This window comes from Myxocyprinus asiaticus, chromosome 32 (assembly GCF_019703515.2).
Source record: "Myxocyprinus asiaticus isolate MX2 ecotype Aquarium Trade chromosome 32, UBuf_Myxa_2, whole genome shotgun sequence".
In the NCBI taxonomy this organism is placed as follows: Eukaryota; Metazoa; Chordata; class Actinopteri; order Cypriniformes; family Catostomidae; genus Myxocyprinus; species Myxocyprinus asiaticus.
The window spans coordinates 20,988,790-21,003,670 of NC_059375.1; the positions used below are offsets into that span (position 1 = coordinate 20,988,790).

The 14,881-nt window shown below is 36.2% G+C and overlaps 1 protein-coding gene across 6 annotated transcripts in view; it reads right to left on the reverse strand.

Moving 5' to 3' along the window:
* Positions 1 to 14,881, reverse strand: part of LOC127423453 (sorting nexin-29-like) — a 180,336-nt gene that overhangs the window by 47,248 nt on the left and 118,207 nt on the right. The window contains exon 19 of one of the 6 annotated variants that reach the window (XM_051667764.1): positions 11,227 to 11,286. The exons of the other annotated variants lie outside the window; for them this stretch is intronic. Coding sequence (XP_051523724.1) covers positions 11,278 to 11,286 — 9 coding nt within the window. The 3' untranslated portion in view covers positions 11,227 to 11,277. Of the gene's footprint in view, positions 1 to 11,226; positions 11,287 to 14,881 lie in introns of those variants that run through there. 6 annotated transcript variants of the gene reach the window in all.

Sequence of the window (14,881 nt, forward strand, 5' to 3'; positions counted from 1 at the left end):
CGAAAAGAGTATCAAAACAAGTATTAGCCTACAAGAAAACACATAAAAAAGTGCCATGGCATTACCATGTTTTTTGGACATGTACCATTACCTGGACACACTACGTTAATACAATGGAAGGCTATATGAATATGGTACTCATATAGCGAAGTGTTTTTTTTAATTACCTTGAAGCACCTTGTAAATACAATAGTATATGAATATGGTAATCATATATCAATTTACCATGGTAGTAACATGGTATTCTTTGAAGCAACATGCAAATACTGAATGGTACATAAATATGATAATTGTATATCAAAGTACCATGGTATTATCATCTGATACATCAGAAATCACATTGTTATTGCCCAGATGTGCTCTCTCTCACACACACACACACACACACACACATACACACACTCTCACGGAATTTGGCCTCTGATGATATATCCTGTAACTCTGTGTCTAGCTGCTGTATTTCTGTATTGTATTGATGAATATATACAGTTGAAGTCAGAAGTTTACATATACCTTAGCCAAATACATTTAAACTCAGTTTTTCAGAATTCTTGACATTTAATTATAGAAAACATTCCCTGTCTTAGGTCAGTTAGGATCACTACTTTATTTTAAGAATGTGAAATGTCAGAATAATAGTAGAGAGAATTATTTATTTCATCTTTTATTTCTTTCATCACATTCCCAGTGGATCAGAAGTTTACATACACTTTGTTAGTATTTGGTAGCATTGCCTTTAAATTGTGTAACTTGGGTCAAATGTTTTGGGCAGCCTTCCACAAGCTTCTCACAATAAGTTGCTGGAATTTTGCTCCAGACAGAACTGGTGTAACTGAGTCAGGTTTGTTGGCCTCCTTGCTTGCACACACTTTTTCAGTTCTGCCCACAAATGTTTTATCGTATTGAGGTCAGGGCTTTGTGATGGCCACTCCAGTACCTTGAGTTTGTTGTCCTTAAGCCATTTTGCCACAACTTTGGAGGTATGATTGGGGTCATTGTCCATTTGGAAGACCCATTTGCGACTGAGCTTTAACTTTCTGGCTGATGTCTTGAGATGTTGCTTCAATATATCCACATAATTTTCCTTCCTCATGATGCCATCCATTTTGTGAAGTGCACCAGTCCCTCCTGCAGCAAAGCACCCCCACAACATGATGCTGCCACCCCCATGCTTCATGGTTGGGATGTTGTTCTTTGGATTGCAAGCCTCACCCTTTTTCCACCAAACATAACGATGGTCATTATGGCCAAACAGTTCGATTTTTGTTTTAACAGACCAGAGGACTTTTCTACAAAGAGTAAGATCTTTGTCACCATGTGCACTTGCAAACTGTAGTCTGGCTTTTTTACGGCGGATTTGGAGCAGTGGCTTCTTCTTTGCTGAGCAGCCTTTCAGGTAATGTCGATATAGGACTCGTTTTACTGTGGATATAGATACTTGTCTACCTGTTTCCTCCAGCATCTTCACAAGTTCCTTTGCTGCTGTTCTGGGACGTTCATTTCTAGGAGACAGAATGTGTCTCCTTCCTGAGTGGTATGATGGCTGTGTGGTCACATGGTGTTTATACTTGCGTACTATTGTTTGTACAGATGAACGTGGTACATTCAGGTGTTTGGAAATTGCTCCCAAGGATGAACTAGACATGTGGAGGTCCACAATTTTTTTTTTCTGAGGTCTTGGCTGATTTCTTTTGATTTTCCCATGATGTCAAGCAAAGAGGCACTGAGTTTGAAGGTAGGCCTTAAAATACATCCACAGGTACACCTCCAATTGACTCCAAGTAGCATATCAGAAGCTAAATTAGGCTTGACATAATTTTCTGGAATTTTCCAAGCTGCTTAAAGGCACAGTTAACTTAGTGTATGTAAACTTCTGACCTACTGGAATTGTGATATAATCAATTAAAAGTGAAAAAATCTGTCTGTAAACAATTGTTGCAAAAATTACTCATGTCATGCACAAAGTAGATGTCCTAAACGACTTGCCAAAACTATAGTTTGCTAATATGAAATTTGTGGAGTGGTTAAAAAATGAGTTTTAATGACTTCAACCTAAGTGAATGTAAACTTCTGACTTCAACTGTAGATGAACAGTATACTGTATATATGCAGAGTTTTTATACAGAAATTTTATACACAAATGAAATTATGTTAAAATGGGTATGGGATTGTAGAATGTAAAATGTAAAATTAGTGAATTTAAATGCTGAACACATGGGTTTGTATAAGTAGCATGTCTAAATATGAATTTACTTTTTTTTTTTTTTACATGCACATATAGCAACATACTGTATAGTTTATTGCACTAAACTGTAATATACTTTTTGATAAACATCATGCGAATAAGTCTTTTAGATGCTTTGTCTATGACGGTATGCTCCATGCATCTGTGATTGAAAAAAAAATATGAAGTAGCTTAAATGTAACAAGCTACTTTTGGCATGTAGCTTGTATCTTGCTACTTTCTCTGAAATGTAGCTTTTAGCTTAGCTTAACAAATTTTTTCTGTTGAGTTGTTTGTAGCTTAGCTTGCTAAATTTTTTGAGTAGCTTGCCCAACACTGAAAATTAATGCAACACTGGACGGAAATATATGTTGTGACGTTGCATAAGGTTGTTGAAACAATGCCACGATGAATGCATGCCGTAATTAAAGATAAAGATGGTCCAACTTTCCAGTGTCTAGCTTTTTTAGCACAAGAACGCATAAGGTCTGAACGGCCCCTCCTTTACATTGCAAGTCTTACTACACTGATCCGATAATTTGACACTACATTAAATCACATTAAATAAATATTTCGTCAAGGCGCAAAGTGATCAAAGAGGCTGATGTAAAACATCTCTCAGATCTATAATCTATATCAATAACTAAAGGACACATGAAAGCTTTTTCCCAAAGTGCACTGGGAGAACAGACATGTGGAAACAGGATTGTCTGTAAAAATCACACATAATCTACATAAAAATATTCAACAACAAAATCCCACTAACAATGAGAATCATGTTCAATCAAACTGGAGCCAACGCTTGACATGGTCTCTGATCAATGTGCTTGTTTTGGCACAAGCAAGGCCAAAGATGAGAGGGATCAGAATACCAAATAGGGCTTAGTCACAACCAGCAGGCTATTAGATTTACTCATAACCATTATCTTTAATAGCTTATGCTCGATTTCAGTTCAGCCTGGATTGGTGCTATCATGAATATATGATATTGATGCTTTAAAATGTTTAATGAAATTCTCTTCACAAATTAGCTTTATAGCAGCTGCTTTATGCAAATCTTATTTATGATTAAACCTTGAAATTCTCTAAACATATTAATCAGAGGGATATTTTAAAGAAGCCGCCACAACCATATTCAGACACACAAAATGAGGAACATACACACTAAACCACACACACGAGAGATTTTATTGCCTTAACTAAAGGAAATCAAAATGACAAACTGGCGGTGTATTAAAGCTATCATAATCCCATAGAGGCGGTCACATTAGCATACATATTTATGGCAACAAATCATTCTCTAAAGAGCAATCACTTCCCCCTCAATAATCACAATTTAATTCTACGGAAAGTGTTTGAGGATATCCAGCTCTAACTGTGCCAATGAAAACCATCTCTTTGTTGACAAAAATAAAACCTTTCTCAAGTAAAATAAAAGCTCATGGCAACATGACATGGAATTTTGGAATTAGCATTGTCAAGCAAAACAAACGAGCAACATCCTCAAAAAAGTGGCAAGCGTTGTGGAACTCCATCAGTTCACTCTCAACAGCTGATACTTATCCAACAATTACTAGATTTTTACATTTCGTGATGAAAATATAAGTGGTGCTTGCCAATGCAAAATTCTGGGTGGTTGCTAAATGGTTGATTATTGGCATAAGTCAAAATAGCCCATCCCCATGTGTCTATGATGTTCTGTACACTAAATATGGCTTGGGTCCCTCTTTAAATGTAAGTCAGGTGTTTTTAGCACATTGTGGTTCATATCACTTGCAATTGCAGGGTGGTTGCTAGGATGTTCTGGGTTGTTACTTACTGACCTATGTGAAAAGCACCTACCCCAAAGTCCATCCAACTCGGGATGTTTGTTTTTGTTTTTGCAAAAAAATCAGAATGTCGCAAAAACAATCTGTGAATAAAGTAGTGTTTCCAACCCATGTGGTTCAGAGAACAAAGTTGTCAGTTCTGGGGAAATTGGTACGAAATAGTAATGAAAATGGAAGTTAAAGCCACAGTGGCTCTTTTATCATATGTAACAAATTACTTGCAGTTTAGAGCATGTAGACAAAATGCTCTGATAAACTTTATGTTTGTTAGTGTTCAGCGGCAGATGCCATATGTCTGGGATTGAAAGCATGACGAACAGTTTTGGGAAGTAATTGTAGCCAATCATTTTGATGAAAAGCTTTGCTGGCAGTATTTCAGAAATACCAGAGGAACATTTGAGATGCTATGTGATGATATTGCTGATAATTTCTGAGTGAATTTTGTATTCACATGGCTTGTTGAGGCAGTCACATGACATTTTGATTCACAGCTATATTCCTATATAAATTCTATTGGGATATATTTGGTAAATGTGTTTCCATCACAATTTATGCCCATGTCTTGTTCCCGAATAAAAAATGTATCCACCTTAAAGGTGCCATAAGCGATTTAGCCGTTCTAACTAGAGATGGGCATTTTGGTCATTTTGTCTACTCGAGTACTCGGACTAATACTCGACGAGTACTTGAGGGGCAATGACATGTACATAACTGTATATATATTAACATGTCTGACAAAAGTCTTTGGATGCTGCATTGTGTCTTGTTGTTCCAGTGTATCGTCTATTCATTATTATAGGTTGTTATAAATAATCTGTTACAAAATGTACAAAAGATTGCATTATCAAAATATAATGTATAATATTTTGTCATTATGTGAAGATTCGCTGCCCAACTCAATGAAAGAATGTGCACAATGCTCGTCTGTCTGTTCTTCCTTCAGGTTATCGTAGTAATCTTAGTAATCGCGCACCAGCTTTTTTAGTGACTGTCTGAACTATCTATTTTCAAATTGCGATTGGCTTAACAGGAAACACCATAACCATCATGTTTTTAATATGCGTGTTAAGTTGAAGTTCAGTTTTGAAGACACTGCATTCTGTTCCATTTAGCTGCACTCTATCTAGCTGTTAAAACACTCGCTTGCTGTATATTTGTTGAATCCACTGCCACCCGCCTTGTGTGTGTGCGTGTGTGTGTCTCACCAAGTGTTCGCTCCAGTGGGGAAAGCCGCAATGCTCCATATTGTTATTGCTGCGATCATTCATGAAGCGTTCTATTCAACTTGGAGAGTCGGAATTTCCACCTTTCAACTGGGGAAAGTGCAACGGAATGCCACATTATGTAGGACTTCTAACTTGGAATCTCATGCGGAAATCTTCAACTCCCATTCTGTCGAGATGCAGGTGTGTGTTACGTCGTGCAAACATTTCAGCACCCAGGGCAGGGAGGTTTACAGTCAGTGACAAACATTAACTTTTATTAAATAATATCCATTAACGAGTCAAAGTTCTTATAGTAAATGATAATAAAACATGTTTAGCAAACTTTTTGCAGAGACAGGTGTTCAAAACACGGTTAATTACACTCTCTTTTAATTATCATAACGACAGCATTGCAGCATCACATATCAGTTTGGTTGTTATGAGACGTCTCTGACAATCAATGTACCCATCAAAACCACAACGTAATCAAACTCAAAATGAACAATAAGCTCCCTTTTTGACACGTTTGTGTTTAGTTGTCAGGTAATTGTCACTGAATTTAGAATTAAGTGAAGTCACATCATGCATGATCACCATCGATCATCGTTTTCATGATCAATCAATGCTGCCACGTCCGAGTACTTGTGCCCACCCCTAGTTCTAACTTCCACGAGACTGAGCCGTTGATTTAGCCACGCCATCTCTTTCCAAAACTCACCGATGTCTTTGAAACCAACACAAAGCAGACAACACAACAGAACTGAAATAGTGCCCTCAACTGGCAAATTATAAATCGGAATATGGCATTAAGCCTCAATAATTCGCTGCAACGACAACATTATGAGAACGTGCAAAATTATTGACAGGCAGAAAGCGTCAGAGACAGCGGCCAACGGACACAATATTGTTTGCTGTTTACCAGAGACTGGTGACACTTATTTCAGTGATATCTTTCAGGGAGTAACAAAAATTTTTTGCATACTTTTCCATGAAAAAATTCACTTACAGCACCTTTAATGAGCGTTTAAGTTTTTATGCGCATTCTGGAAACTTTATTTACATCTCGTGTTTCCATCCAGCAATTTTTATGCGATATCCTACAATTTGCATAAAAATACACATATGATATTCTGATCTCTAGATATGGCTCAGGACCTTCCTTGTAAGTCTTGTAAGATTTTTCAAAAAATAATGAGTCTGATTGCTTAGAAATGTGACAGCACACCTCTCTTCAAAAAGCCGCACAATTTGAGGTAGCCTTCATAACCATAGTACAAAATAGTGCTGGACAAGTTTTGCACCCAGGTTAATACTTGGGGTTAGAGGTTTGTTCCTAATTTTGCTATTGTTTACAACAGTCAAAAAAAAAAAAAACCTGATATACATTAGGTATTTTTATCCTTTGCCTTTTAGTTTGCTTTTTACTTGACTCAAATAAATAGCAAGAAAATGAAAAATTTGAAAAATATGACAAGATTAATCTGGTATAATTAATACAGTACTGTAATAGCAGTGTGGCATTACTGTAATATGGAGGAAAAGTGCGAATGACTTTTGATTGTACATTTGCAGACTTATATTTGTTCCACTATAGACAATATTGAGGAAAAGCCATTAATATTTTTTGAGAAACAATGATAGAAGAAATAAAAGAGCAGCCAGTGTATGATTCATACTAAAAGCAAATGTCAGCCTGGAGGAGGATGCTAATATTTTGCCCAGCTATGAAGGCATTTACGATCTCATTATATCCATATTGAGAGAGAAAGTGTTCCTTACAAAGATATCATGAGATGCGGCAAAACGACATTTTGCAGAGATTTACCACTCTCACACACATACACACACACACGCATAAACACCTGCCCTTTTTTCCAGCTCAGAAAACCTACACTACAATTGTCAGAGTTATAACTGTCTGCAGATGAAATGCAGGGCGTTAATGTCAGTTTGGCAGCATGTCTAATTGGAGGTGCCCAGCTGTGGTAAAACGCCGTCCATTTCCGGTGAAATCATATGGGAGGCCTCCTCCTCATCTCACAGAGGGAACGGCACCCTCTTTCTACCTACCGACTCCACACTAGGGTAGTGCAGTATACCGGTTCTAACGAAATATCACGATACTTAAAATTTTTAAATGGTACAATATCATCTTGTTGTTCATTTCAATATCATATTAAAGTATGCTGCCATTAGCAAAATGTAATGTAATGTGAGAGTTTTGAGATTAAATCAAAACCTATTTGAAAATAATAATAATAAAGTCTCAATATGTCCAAGTGTGATCATTAAACAGCAGAAGAAGGTAATTTAATTAAATAATATACAGTCACATGCATGCCACAGAATGAATGAGATGCTCCACTCTGCTCTGTCATCTCCTTCACACACACACAGGCATGCACACGAACACACACGTACACACACGCAACTACTGCTCGATTTTCATGCAGTGTGTCCAACACTATCCATCTGCAGAGCCGCAGAGCAGTGTTTAGTGTCAAATCGGCTGTGAACTCTCAAATGACCTTTTTCACTGGAGATTTCAGCTCGCGAGTCACGGGAAGTTTGATATAATAAACCCTTCAGAAATAGGAAGAACAAAGTTCTTTCAAAATAAAAGTCCTGCTGAAATGAGAGCTTTATTTAACTGGATGCGTGAAATTGAAGACATTACGACAAAAATATTATTTTTATCTATTGACATTACGACAAAAATATTACTACTGTATAAAAGTATAATATTCAAAGTAGCAGAAATAATACTCATAATAACAATAATATAATATTTAATGGTTATATTATTAGTATTATTATCTGTAAGCAATATCACAAAAGCTGAATACCAGTACTGAATATCAGCATGTTGTGATTCAGCCATGGCAGCCTCAGGTAATCAGATTGTTTTCATTTAAGGTTTTCATTAATACTGTAGCTCTTTTTTTTTTACCAGAAATAATGATTTATAAATTATTATATTTTAATTTGATCAAAGCTGTACAGTATGTATTTGATTAAACACAATTTGATCATAACATTTAATTTAAACATTTAACATGGAATCCAGAAAAATTTTAACAGAAAAGGCATAATTTTTATCTATAAGACTTTATGCAGTTCTTTTTGTCAATAATTTTCTGTGTAATTTCATAAAAAATCTGAGGTTTTTTAATTTGTTGCCTAAGTATCGAGTTAGTACTGATACCGAGGTACCAGGGATGGTATCGTACCAAAGCCAAAATTTTGGTATCGGAGCAACCCTACTCCTCACATACTCTCTACTGAATCATTCAACTTAAATATTGCTGTCAGTAAGAAATCACTGTCTGCCAGCGTGCCGAGGTCTCTTACTACTGAGAGCTCCCTGGAGAGATTTCCCATTCAGTCAATCCTATTTATTAATTATGCGCATTATTCCAATTTGCCCAGTGAGTGATATTTTGTTTGCACAGACTCCCACAGAGTTCATTTCACTCATTCACGTCAACAACCTTCAATTTTACTGTCTCTCATGCTCATCTAACTGGACTCCACAACTAATTGATACTGCTGAAAATAAATCCAATAGTCTGTCTATCACAACCAGACCAAGTTACCCTAAGTAGCATATCTGAACTCCATTCAACCTTATCGCTGAGAAAAGTATGTAAAACTATATTTAGAGTATATACAGTAGCACCTTTAAAAACAGTGTTTACAAAGTGCTTGACAGAAAACATATATACCGTATGTACATAATGATTTACATACATACACATCCGACCACTTTATTAAGAACACCTGTACACCTACTTATTCATGCAATTATCTAAACAGCCAATGGTGTGGCAGCAGTGCAATGCATAAAATCATGCAGATACAGGTCAGAATGGGGAAACAATTTGATCTCAGTGATTTCAACCATGGCATGAATGTTGGTGCCAAACGGGCTGGTTTGAGTATTTCTGTAACTGCTGAACGGTCTCTAGAGTAGGGGTCGGCAACCTTTTTGACACTGAGTGCCATTTTTCCTGGTCAATGGCTGTGCCAATGCCCCACCCTTGTGAAAATTTTCTATTTAGCATTTTTCTAATTTAATCGTTTATTTTTCATTTCAAATGATATTATCAGCATAACAGTTTAAGTGAAAATTTGTGCAAAACCTGATGATTATGATATAATCATGATCCTGCATGTGAATTTTCACAAAGCATCTTTTCAAAGTTCTTTAATGAAAGAAAACCTGTCCTTTTGTACAAAATGAGTTAACACAGTTAATGTCACAAATATTCTTATTTGATTACTGATCACGAAACTGTGTGGAATCTTAAATATTTCTTATATTATGAATGTATATTTTTCAAAATCACACAGAGGTGTAATCATAGCACGCAAGCAACAGCGAGAGAGGAGCAGGCTATTTTATTTATATTACGTTTTTCGCACCTGCATTCCAATCTACATCTTGATGTAATCCTTCCTCATGATCACGCAGTGTGTTTTCATCAGCTGAATGGGAGGACAAACACTATTAAAGTGTGATGAGACTAGCGCTGCATGTGCAAGCCATTCGTGCATCATGAGCTTATCAGCTATTTAGCCCTTTTCGGTGAATCGCACAGGCAAAATCTTAAAACATTCTTTCCAGGTTTAATTTATATTTGGAATAATTTAGATTTTGCCAAGTGTGTTTTTTGAACCACACAATGTGGGTTTATGTTTTCTCTTTTAATCGTTGAATGTCATTTTAAGTGTGACTATGGTTTAAGGAGAGTGTACCTGTATGCTGGGTTGGAAATCTCAAGGATTAATAGTGGTGTTTTCCTTATTACATCACGTGCTGTTCTGAAAGCAAAAAAACAAACAAATGAAACACGGAATACAGGCTGTCATCCGCGCAGACTGACCGAATCAAAGCAGCACGTTTACTCGCACGATTAACCGAAAGTGAAGCTCTGCCGGCTCGTGATGCGCGAATGGCTTGCACGCACTGCACGATTCTGTTGGGTATACTGCAGACTCGCCACATTTTAACTTTTTGTTTAGTCTCCCATTCAGCTCATGAAAACACACTGCCTGATCGTGAGAAAGGATTACATCAAGATGTAGATTGGAATGCAGGTGCAAATTGATATAAATAAAACAGTCTACTCCTCTCTCGTGCCAGTGATTACCCCTCCATGTGCCAATGCTGGCACGCATGCCATAGAGTGCCGACCCCTGCTCTAGAGTTTACTCAGAATGGTGCCAAAAAAAAAAAAAACATGTACAGGTGTACCTAATAAATTGGTCGGTGAGTGTATGTCACTTTTGTATGGAGATACAAAAAACAACAAAATCTACAGGCTAAAAATAATATACAAAAAAATAAATAAAAGAAAGTAAAATGCAAGACCAAATAACAAAATTAGAAAAATTCAAATTAAGAAAGGACAGAAGAGAATTAAATTTCCTTTATGGGTTTGTTCAAATCCCTAACCCAAAGTTTGATCAAATATAACAGTAATGCTTGCCTTACAAAGCACCCCTAACTAATATAACACCCCTAAATATTCCATCTAACTGATAAGGCTGATTTTGCATGTCCAAAATGGATAAGGTTACACTAAGCAGTGCATCTTAAATAACTCCACTCACTAGCAAAAATCTAATCATACAGTTTTGAGTACTGACTTTGGGAAACACAGTCATCATAGTTCACAACCTTACAATTTGACACCCACCCAAGTTCACTTTCTCCTCTCCAGCTCTACCGAGACAAAACATTTGCCAAATTAGGCAGAAAATAGAATCCATTTGGAAGATTGCTGTGCCAGAGTCATGGTGTAAGAGAGTGACAGAGCCAGAGAGAGAAGTGAAGAGAGGAAGGAAAGGAGGAGAGGGAGCAATAAGTAGGAGTGAGAAGAGAGTATTTCATTTGAAACATTCAGCTGCAACATCTGTCACCTGTGTGCAGAGTGGAGCAGGTGTGCGTGTCATGTTCAAAGGTTAACCAGTATCCTTCCAGATGACATTCATTCCCTCTACTAACCTCTTGCTTTTAACGAATCTGAAAATACACAACCACATAGACAAATGATAGGAAAGCTCAATTCAACAAAAAGTCTCTCCCAAAATTGTGATGGTTTACATGGTGATAACCATAGCAATAATTTGCTGTCTTATGGCTGTAAACAAGAAATACTGATAGCAACAGTTTAACTTGTTTGGTATCCACTATTTTTATAAAGCGATATTAGCGACCAGAAATATCTTATAGTCTGTCTGATTTTTTTACATTTATGCATTTGATAGATAATTTTATCCAAAGTGACTTACAGTTCATCTAACTATACTGCATATTTTATTAGTATGTCTTTTCCCTGAGAATCAAACACATGACCTTGGTGTTACAGATTTTTTTAATAAACTGCTGTCAAGAAAGGCATCATGTTTTCATTATGTTTTTTAAGTTGCTTGTTTTTAACAGTGTGCTTTCTCTGGATAATAATGTATAAACTAAGGTACCACTTTATTATGTCTTTCCCCCCATGGCAACCCAACCACTAAAAAATAAACAAATATGCCATTGAAAACACTCCTTTATTTTAAAAATAATAATATTAATATTAACAAATTATATACAAACAATGTAGCCTTGAAGTGTTTCTTAAGCAAACATTTCTTCAAGCTTTTAATGTAATTATTCAAGAGCCAGTAATAAAACAGAGAACGGAGCAAACAGTGCACTTCAGGTTTTTTAGTAACAGCAGCAATTAAACATTTAAAAAAAAACTGTAATATAAAACATTAAAAAAGTAATCTAATGCAAAATAAAACAAATTAAATTATTAACAATCTTTACAGTGTGATTATTAGATATACATTAATTCTGATTCAATGCAGTTAGAGTTTGACTGAGAAGTAGACCTGTCATTAAAATTTGTTGGGTTTACAGCTACAAAAGTTATCCAGCCAAGGACAGTTAGTTCTTTTCTCTTTTTCTTGTCAATATTGCTATTTGAATAAAATTAAGGTCTATTAGGCTGCATTTACTCAAAGCACAGATCATATATTTTGAGGTTAGATTTTTGTCCTGTCTGTATTACGTAGTACATTAACAGTTGTGTTAACATTAATATCGCATCGATGACAGATTTTGTCCCATCTGTTTACACTTTCACAATACTTTACATTAACGTTTGTGTATACCATAATATTACGTGACCAAGAAGCACATTTGTCTGTTCACGTGCCCAGCTGCATTTACAGACACAAGCGCTGTGCTAAATGCAATTTAACCTAAACCTTAATCCTAACCAATTGTGTCATGAAAAGCAAATGTGAGATGAAAAACAGATGAGGTGTTTAAGCTTAATGCTCTATAAAATTTCAAATCAACAATATTTACCTCCCTACCCTAAACCTAACCGATAACACCATAGAAGCAAATGTGAGATGAAAAACACAATTGCTGAAGCAACCATGTAATTTTGTAGTTCTTCTATGACAATTTCGGCTCACGCATCGACTCACATGCTCTTCAGTACTTGTATTCCGGGTTTTGTCCGGTCAGTTGAGCTATTGCACAGTTTGAACAAGCTAGTAAAAGCAGTTGGTTACAATGCCTGTTAAAATGTACTGTAGTTAAAGTGTTTAGATGTCTTCAAATATCATTGCGTGAGGAACAGGGTGAAAAGTATGTGTTTATGAACTGATAATCTGCCCTTTTACTTATTTTTTTGAAAGTGAATAAAAGTCATTTTTGTTGTAGGGCCTCTAGTGTTCATTTCAACAACAAAAAAAAAAAACCTGCCATGATACGTACAAGCCACGTAAAAATCATTTTGCAAAAATGTAGGTGAAGTAATGTGATTCTCTGAGACCAGGTTGAATTTAACCAAACAAAATAGCAGCAACAATCAATGACAGTGAAAGCTGCTAAAATAACAGAATAAAAAAGACAAAAAAATAATCCAGCCATGTAGTTGGTGAGCCACACTCAGCCTGACGATTCTGTCCAACAAGCATCGATCTCATTTGCTGTTAGACTTGAAGTCTGATGCCCTCTAAAGTTTTGACCACAGTGGGTCAAGTCAAACAATGCAGAGAGCCAGTGTGGGAGTGAAGGAACGATGCAGGCAGGGGTGAGGAGACTGCAGCAGATGGACCCATAAATACTGTTAGTCTGAGATTGTGCAAGCACATGGCGGCATGTTAGGAGCGCAATTAGTGCTTGGGCTCCAATAAGATGTTTATCAGAGGTGTGACTGCAGCTGATGGCAGCTGAATTTAGAGGGAGATGAAAAAGGCCTCAATAGGAAAAATATAGGTTGAGAGATGAGGTGAAATAAAGGACAGGGTTACATTAACAGTACATAACAGCTGAACATTTTACCGCTGTCAAAGATCTGGACCAGCACTGAGCAAACCCAGATTCATCAGTAATCCACTGAAGAAATGCAGACAGGCCATTTCACCTGTAGATATTGCTTTTTATGATTACCTTAATTAGTTTGCTCCTTATACTTTACTATACGTCTCATATAGATCTCTCAATTTCCCAAGCCCCATCCAGTTTATAGGCAATTTTGCCTAACATTGTCTTGGATGATTAATAGTATGTGCTAGCCATAAAGCTGCAATCAGAACTAGGAGGGGCTCAGGCCCACCTGAGTCTGAACTATCAAACTCTACTCAAGTACAGCACAAACAAACATTTAGATTCTTGTCCATTTAACTTTGGCAAAATATCCTCTTAAATCCCCAGATCTACAGGGCGCCACAGGTCTGATGGACAGTGCTTGCACCTATTGACATGATTTACTTGAGGTGTAAATACTTCCAAGATTTATAGAAAATTAAAAGTGAAATGTATAGTTTTTTTGTGTGTGTGTGTGACATTTTTTCTTATTCCAGCTTAAAGGAATATTCTGGGTTCAATACAAGTTAAGCTCAGTCGACAACATTTGTGTAATAATGTTGATTATCACAAAAATTAACTTTGGCTTGTACCTCCTTTTCTTTAAAAAAATAAAAAAATAATCAAAAATCTGGGTTACAGTGAGGCACTTACAATGGAAGTGAATGGGGTCAATCCGTAAACGTTAAAATACTCACTATTTCAAAAGTAGAGCCACAAGACATAAACAATGTGTTAATATGCAGAGACAACTATAAGTAAACCATCTGAATGTTCATTTTCCTGAAAAGTGTAAAAACCATGGCTCTGTGCTGTTATCAAAACATTGCCTTTTCTGTTTGTTTGAGCATCCCGACTGCTTGTCAGTTTGAGGTGGGACTGTCTTTTTGTTTGAACTATGACAAACAGGGGAAGTGTTCAAGAAAACAGTCATTCTATAATATATTTTTAATTCAGTTTGGTGCTATTAGTGACACAGAAATTACAGTTCACCTTTAAATAAAACCAGACATTTAAAAAGATTCATAAACAGGTGCATGCAACTCTTGGAGAAAGTATAAAACAATAAAATACAGTCTGTTTAAAAAAGAATTTAAAAAACTGTGTCTCTATTTTGTAAATAAATTTAAAAAAACATGATACATATTGCTCAGGGACGAAATCAAGTATCATCATGAAAAATTGATGGCCACAATATTACCAAAATTTAATATATTAAAGATTTGAAACTGCCTGACAGCAA